The sequence below is a fragment of the Arvicanthis niloticus genome, chromosome 20, assembly GCF_011762505.2.
Source record: "Arvicanthis niloticus isolate mArvNil1 chromosome 20, mArvNil1.pat.X, whole genome shotgun sequence".
Lineage (NCBI taxonomy): Eukaryota > Metazoa > Chordata > Mammalia > Rodentia > Muridae > Arvicanthis > Arvicanthis niloticus.
Genome location: NC_047677.1, coordinates 8,149,295 through 8,157,693, shown reverse-complemented (window position 1 = coordinate 8,157,693; position 8,399 = coordinate 8,149,295). Strand labels below are relative to the sequence as shown.

Here is an 8,399-nt window from a genome sequence, read left to right as displayed (position 1 = left end):
AGGGACTGAATATAGAACTCCAATAGGGCAGATAGTCTAAAGGTAAAGTTTCTTTCTTAATTATCTAGCATTTCTGTCTCAATTAAAAAGTTATTTATTTTTGTTATATACAAAAACACATATTCAAAATGGTATAGAAGAATTTAAGATCCAAAGCAAGCCTTCCACTCCCAATTTTCTTTCTTATCGACAGCCAACTTAGCACTATGCTTTCTGGCTTAAGTACACAAATGCAAACACACACAGACATGCACAGGCACACACACACACAAAACATATAACATACTGCATTTGACACATGCAAATATAAATTTAAAAAAGACTATGTTTTTAAAGAATAAAGTTTGAGGACAATGTGTAAAGTTAAAACAGCTGTTAACAAAAACACAGCTACCACATAAATCTTTCAATCATTCGTCAAATTAAAAACTAGAAAGAAGATTGCTGGGGTTGAGTAGAGGAGGTCATGGTTGCTGTCCATGGGGACAAGGTTTCTATTTGGCAAATAAAATAATGTCCTAGAAATCTATTGCATATACAAGATCCATGTAGTTAATAGAATTAAAATAAACACATAAAAATAGTTAAGATATTAAATACTAAGATTTCTGTTTTTGATTGTTTGTTTCTTTTTTTTTTACCAAATTGAAACAATAGCCAAAACTAGGACTTATTCATCTCCAATTTAATAGTAACCAAGAATAGCCACAGTAGGGTATGTATCTTGACAGTCAGGGCTCACATTATCAGTGAGGCAAAGAACTCAGAGCTGACAGCAAACACTTCCCGGTACAACTGTGAAGACTATTATTTATTGAGCTGAAATCCCCACAGATCACCTGTAAAAAAATTAAGGAAGCAGTTGAGCCTTTGTACTTGACAGCAGGATCTGATGTTAGTGACAACTGCCCAGGAACCTATTTTTCAGGTACATATTATATTAAAGGACTAGTGGAAATTGAGATGAAAAATGAAAGGTCCTTAAGAATTGGGGTGACTGCTGAAACAAGAATATTTGGTGGCTCCTGTAAGGAAGGTATTATCAGCAAACCACTGAGTACTAGTTGATACACAGTGGTTTCCAAATTCCTGATGTTTTGCCCTAAGTGCTGAGAGATTTTTATGGTGATCACAGATGATTCAGGCCTAGCAAATTTGTAACGAAAGCCATCATCAGCAAAAAGAATGAAGTAGAGACATCTGATCTCCTGATTTTGGAATAGTCTACAAAGTTTAAGTAATCAGACTATTAAGATGCTAATATAAATGTAGACACATAGACCAATAGAATAGAGCTTACAAAATAAATTTACACATTTGTGGTCAATCGATTTTTGACGATTGTACAATCTTAGCACTTTCGTCAAAAGATCAACCTCTTCAATGAGAAAGAAACTTTGAGAAAACTAGATGCCCTAGACAGGTGTGGTGAACATACCTGTAATCCAAGCACTTGGATTGAACTCTAGTTCAATGCCACCCTTAGCTATGTATCAAGTTGGAAGTAGCCTAATACACTCTAATAAGCACAAAGTTCCTTATGCTCACAGATAAGCACTAAGAAAATGAGGAATGTTAAACACAGGAATGTCTGTTCTAAACAAGAGATATATAACCTATTTTCTGCCCAGAAGGCTGTGAGTGAGAACCTTCGAGTTATATGCATGGCTGAGACCACACTGAATCTTCCCTCAATCCTTTATCAACAGCTTGTTTTTCTCAATTACTAGAGTGTTGGGTTGTAGTGTGTGAGACCTGTTTTCGGGTTGATGTGTGGGCCATTCGTCTGTCTTGCCACTTGGCTAGGGCCTCTTGTGGGGACAGAGGTGTGGGGATTTGACTGTGCTCACTCCACGCAGACATTAGGCTTTGTGAAGCTGCGGTACTCCACTCCAGGGGTGAGGGAGCACAATCTGAGGTTGTGAGAATAAATTTTAGGTAGCAGCCTGAAAGATTCTTAGGTTTGGAGTTTCAATTTACACTCAAGTGTTAGCTGCCCCTGGGGTGCATTCCAAGGGCTTGAATAAACATTTCAAAAGCACAAAAGACCCAAGATAGAGGCAATAAAACCCCTGGGTAAACGGAAGTCACTTCAAAGGAATTCTCCCAGGAACAAGATACATATGTAAAAAAGGATAGCCTGGTTGTAAATTGAGGGCTAGATAGAAACCAGGTTTGGGAACGGATGTTTGAAATCTCTTTTATTGTCTAAGAAGCAATCTACTGTCTCTGTGAACTTTGTATATATACCATCCTTTTTGGTCACTCGGGGTTCCTCTTTCTCGATTGAGGGTGAGGGACCCCGGTGCACCGGCTACTGTTATTCCAACTATTCATCAAATAAATCTCATGCGATTGCAGCGACTCCCTTCCGTGAGTATTTCTGAAAGAGCGCTTCCCGTGGGTTTGGGTTTGGATTCTTAGAGTCCAACATTTCTTGGAGGTTCCACCGAGATCCGCTCTCTCAGACCCCACGGGGTACAGGGGTCGGAGGTTTATTTTGCTCGAGCGTTTGTGTGTGATCTTTGTCTAAGTCTCTGTGTACTGTGTCTGTGTGCCCTGGCAAGGGCGGTCTGTGTAGCTTGGTTTTTTTTTTATGCTTGTGGCAGGAGCAGGAACTGAGTTAGCCACGGAGAGCAGGACCCTGAGAGAGGGTCAGGTTGTGGAAGCAGTACGATAGACGTATCAGCATACTGCAAGCCACAGTTCCCTGGGGACGCCCAGGGTTCGATTGTGTGAGAGATAGGGTCTAGGAAGACCCTTCTCTGTGTGAAGGTGGTTTTTTTTACCACAGCCGCCTGGGGCGGTGTCAGTTGTGCTCTCGTGGCAGTATATACGTGTCTAATTCTGTCTGTGTTGTTTGTGATATTTGTTGGACTGACGAACCATTATGGGACAGACGCTAGCTACCCCACTATCTTTGACGCTTGACCACTGGTCAGAAGTTAAGGCTAGAGCTTATAGTTTGTCAGTAAGAGTGAAGAAGCAGAAATGGCAAACCTTGTGTACATCAGAATGGCCATCTTTCCAAACCGGGTGGCCACCAGAAGGATCCTTCTTCTTAGAAAAGGTCAGACGGGTAAAAGAAAGAGTCTACCAGAGGGGTCCCAGTGGACATCCTGATCAGATCCCCTACATAACTGTCTGGGAAAACTTGATTCTCTCTCCCCCTTTGTGGGTCCGCCCATTTGTTTCACTTTCAGGCCCATTGAAGACCGAGGTACTCGCTCTAAAAGACGGAAACGAGGAGATGAAGGCCTCACATCCCGTGAGAGAAAAAAAGATTTTAACCACAGACGCTGACCACCTCTTGTTAGATCCTCCTCCCCCTTATCCACCAGTACCCCAAGCAGCTGCGGGACAAGGAGGCTCTGCCTCAGCAGGGGAACCGGGAGTTGTAACAGCAGCTGCCGGACAAGGAGGCTCTGCCTCAGCAGGGGAACTGGGAGGTGTGACAACAGGTACAGGACAGGGAAACTCCGAGGAGCAAGGGAGTACAACCTGGGTGGAACCCTCGGCCCCCTTACTTCACCTGGAGGAGGGAAGCCTAGAGGGTCCGGCAGCTGGGACTCGGAGTAAGAAGGTAGTGTCTCCTGACTCTACTGTCTTGCCTCTGCGGGCGTATGGACCCCCTGATGATCAAGGGAACCAGCTTTTCCAGTATTGGCCTTTCTCATCAGCAGATCTTTATAATTGGAGAACTCACAATCCTCCTTTTTCTGAGGACCCCCAGGCCTTGATAGGCCTAATTGATTCCCTTCTTTTCTCTCATTGGCCCACCTGGGATGATTGTCAACAGCTCTTGCAGGTACTCTTTACAACCGAGGAGAGACAGCGTATCCTCTTAGAAGCCAGAAAGAATGTTCCCGGGACGGATGGCAGGCCCACCTCCTTGCAAAATGAAATAGACGCAGCCTTCCCGCTGACCAGACCAGATTGGGATTTCAATACAGCAAATGGTAGGGAGCACCTCAAAATCTACCGTCAGACTCTAATGGCGGGGCTCAGAGGAGCCGCGAGACGGCCCACAAATTTGGCCAAGGTAAGGGAGACAATCCAGGGTCCTGCTGAATCCCCCTCAGCCTTCTTAGAACGGCTGATGGAGGCTTTTCGGCAATTTACACCCTATGATCCAATGTCTGATGAACATAAAGCTACAGTGACAATAGCTTTCATTGACCAATCAGCCAGTGATATTAAGAGAAAGTTACAGAAGTTAGATGGATTACAAGATAAATCTTTGAGGGATTTAGTACAGGTGGCTGAGAAAGTGTACTATAACAGGGAGACTGAAGAAGAGAAAGAAAAGAGAAAGCAGAAAGAGCAGGAAGCTAGGGAACTAGAGAAAGAAAAGAGACAGGAAAAGAATTTGACTAGAATTTTGGCCACAGTAGTTAGAGAAAGTCGAAGGCCAGGTGAAAGGGTACCGGGCAACCGAAGGAGGCCTTTAGGTAAAGATCAATGTGCCCATTGCAGAGAAAAAGGACACTGGGCAAAAGATTGCCCGAAGAAAAGGGGGGATAGACCCCGCCGAGCTCGAGAAGAAGCCCCAGATCACAAAATACTGGCTTTGGGTGAAGACAGTGACTAGGGAGGACGGGGTTCGGATCCCCTCCCCGAGCCCAGGGTAACCTTGAGAGTGGAGGGGAAGCCCACCCAGTTCTTGGTGGATACTGGGGCTCAGCATTCAGTCCTTCTACAAACTTCGGGCCCATTGTCTAATAAGAAGTCATGGGTCCAGGGAGCTACTGGCAATAAACAGTATTCATGGACCACCCGAAGGACAGTAGACCTTGGTGTGGGCCGGGTGTCCCACTCATTCTTAGTCATTCCAGAGTGCCCCTACCCTCTCCTGGGCAGAGATCTACTTGCAAAGATTGGAGCACAGATTCATTTTCTTCCAGAGGGCCCCCAAATAAAAGATAGACAAGGAAATGTGTTACATGTGTTGACTGTGAAACTCGAGGATGAATACCGCCTCTTTGATCACTCAAAAGATAATCCCTGCGATATGGACTGGTGGCTGAACCAGTTCCCCCAGGCATGGGCGGAAACCGCAGGGATGGGTGAGGCTAAAAACCAGCCAGCGGTCCATGTAGAGCTGAAGGCCTCAGCCACTCCTGTGGCAGTACGCCAGTATCCAATGAGCAAAGAAGCCCGAGATGGGATTAGACCTCATATTCTCAGGTTGTTAGATCTCGGAATACTTAAAAAATGCCAGTCAGCATGGAACACGCCTCTGCTTCCCATACGAAAGCCAGGCACCAACGACTACCGACCAGTGCAAGATCTCCGTGAGGTAAACAAACGGGTGACAGACTTACACCCCACAGTACCAAATCCATATAATTTGTTGAGCTCTCTTCCCCCAGAAAGGACTTGGTACACTGTATTAGATCTTAAAGACGCCTTCTTCTGCCTCCGGCTAAGTCCGAAAAGTCAACCCATCTTTGCTTTTGAATGGAAGGACCCAGAGACAGGAATATCTGGGCAATTAACATGGACTCGGCTTCCACAGGGGTTCAAGAACTCCCCTACCATCTTCAATGAAGCTCTACACCGGGATCTCGCCCTGTTCAGAGCAGAAAACCCCCAGGTAACCCTTCTTCAGTTCTTGGACGACCTGCTTCTGGCCGCTCATGATAAAGACACATGCCTCGATGGAACTCGTCGATTACTAACTGAACTGGCGAAACTGGGTTACAGAGCCTCTGCCAAGAAGGCCCAGATCTGCAGAAAACAGGTCAGTTATTTGGGGTATCTGCTAAAAGATGGGAAGCGATGGCTGTCAGAAGCGAGAAAAGAGACTGTACTTCACATTCCCCCACCCTTGAATGCCAGACAAGTGAGGGAATTCTTGGGGACAGCAGGATTCTGTCGATTATGGATCCCAGGGTTCGCTGAGATGGCAGCACCCCTCTATCCATTGACCAAAAGTGATAGACCATTTGAGTGGGGAGAAAAAGAACAGGCTGCTTTTGACTCCATCAAGATGGCTCTAATGTCAGCCCCTGCCCTGGGACTTCCTGACGTGTCCAAGCCCTTCCACTTATACGTGGCGGAAAATGGAGGGGTAGCAAAAGGGGTCCTAACGCAGAAGCTGGGGCCCTGGAAAAGACCAGTGGCATACCTCTCAAAGAAATTAGACTCTGTAGCAGCTGGGTGGCCTGCCTGCCTGCGAATCGTGGCAGCAGTTGCGACCCTAGTCAGAGATGCTGATAAGCTGACCCTGGGGCAAGATTTGGTGGTGACTGCTCCCCATGCATTAGAGAGTGTGGTCCGCCAGCCTCCCGATCGTTGGCTCACTAACGCCCGAATGACTCACTATCAGACTTTGTTACTAAATTCAGACAGGATCAGTTTCACTCCAGCCACGGGGCTGAACCCAGCCACCCTGCTGCCAGACTCGAATATCGGAGCACCAGTTCATGACTGCCAGCAAGTGCTTGCAGAGGCACACGGCTGGCGAAAGGACTTGAGCGATCAGCCTCTGGCGGATGCGGAGGTAACCTGGTATACTGATGGTAGCAGCTACCTTGAAAACGGAAAAAGGAAGGCCGGGGCTGCAGTGGTAGATGGACAAAAGGTAATATGGGCACAAACACTACCCGAAGGCACCTCTGCCCAGAGGGCTGAGCTGATAGCGCTAACAAAAGCCCTGGAACTGGGAAAAGATAAAAAGGTTAATATTTACACAGATAGTAGATATGCCTTTGCTACAGCCCATGTCCATGGGGCTATCTACCAGCAGCGAGGCCTCCTCACGTCAGCTGGAAAGGAAATCAAAAATAAGACTGAGATTTTAGCGCTACTTGAGGCATTACATCTGCCCTTTAAAGTGAGCATCATCCACTGCCCCGGCCACCAAAGAGAGACCTCTGCGGTTGCAAAAGGAAATAATATGGCTGACAGAGAAGCGAGGAGAGTAGCGGGTGAAACGATTTTTGCTATGACTGTGGCAGAAAATAAAGCCGAACCCGCACCTCCATTTCAATATACAGCCCAAGATTTAGCCTTAATGACTGAAATTGAGAAGGAGTTTGATAAGGACTTGGGAGTGTGGAAAACCCCAGCTAGAAAAATAATTCTGCCCCAAAAAGAGGCAGAGGAGATGGTAAAACAGATGCACCAATGGACTCACCTTGGAGTTAAGAAACTTGTGGCTACTATGTTAAACACCAAATTCCACGTACTTGGGCTAACACGGTTGGTTAGAAATATTGTACACGCATGTGTACCCTGTCAAATGGTAAATGCCTGCCGAACCAAAGTTGAACCTGGCAAACGCCTCCGAGGGAACAGACCCGGAACTTACTGGGAAGTAGATTTTACAGAGATCAAGCCTGCCAGATATGGTAATAAGTACCTCCTAGTGTTTGTAGATACATTTTCCGGATGGACAGAGGCGTTCCCAACAAAGAAAGAGACAGCAGCGGTGGTGGCGAAAAAGATCCTAGAGGAAATCTTTCCACGATTTGGGGTACCTAAGGTAATTGCCTCGGACAATGGGCCTGCCTTCGTTGCCCAGGTAAGTCAGGGAGTGGCCAAATATCTGGGGATTGATTGGAAACTTCATTGCATTTACAGACCCCAAAGCTCAGGTCAGGTAGAAAGAATGAATAGAAATCTAAAAGAGACCCTGACTAAATTATCCATGGAGTCTGACGGTACAGATTGGGTGGTGCTCCTTCCTTTGGCTCTCTTTAGGGTTAGAAACACCCCTTCAAGGTTTAACTTAACTCCATTTGAGATCCTGTACGGGGCTCCAGCTCCTCTGGCTACCATAAATGAAGTAACTAGACTTACTTGTCATGGTAACAGTGATTTATATGCTAGGTTAAGAGGACTCCAAGCAGTACAGAAAGAAGTGTGGACCCAGCTGGCCCACGCCTATGAACCAGGGACCCCAGAGACATCTCACAGGTTCCAGGTCGGGGACTGCGTCTACGTCCGACGGCACCGCGCCCAAACTTTGGAGCCACGCTGGAAGGGACCATTTCTGGTGTTGCTAACCACTCCCACTGCTGTGAAGGTTGATGGAATATCGGCTTGGATCCACGCCTCTCATGTAAAACCAGCTCCAGAGGGACCATCGCCTAAGTGGACACTCCGACGCACTCAAAACCCGCTCAAGATAAAGATCCAAAGGCAGACTGTAGCTGACCAACATGATTCCACCTGAGGTACTCGTGGTTTGGGCCATGATCTCAATTTTCGCAGGAAGGTCTGGACTAGCCCTTGAAAATAACCCCCATGCCCCCCAGAAGCTAACGTGGGAGGTCCTCTCACAAACCGGAGATGTTGTTTGGTCTATTTCAAAGACAGTAGCCCCATTTACCTGGTGGCCTGTGCTCACTCCAGATATCTGCCAGTTGGCTGCAGGATTATCAACATGGGAC

The 8,399-nt window shown here is 46.6% G+C and overlaps 1 protein-coding gene across 1 annotated transcript; it reads left to right on the top strand.

The window, feature by feature from the left end:
* Positions 1 to 2,868: 2,868 nt before the first annotated feature.
* LOC143435311 (uncharacterized) lies at positions 2,869 to 8,182 on the top strand. Its single transcript, XM_076917204.1, is given in 1 exon segment — positions 2,869 to 8,182. A coding segment is annotated over 1 exon segment (5,292 nt). The 5' UTR covers positions 2,869 to 2,890.
* The last annotated feature ends 217 nt before the right edge of the window (positions 8,183 to 8,399 follow it).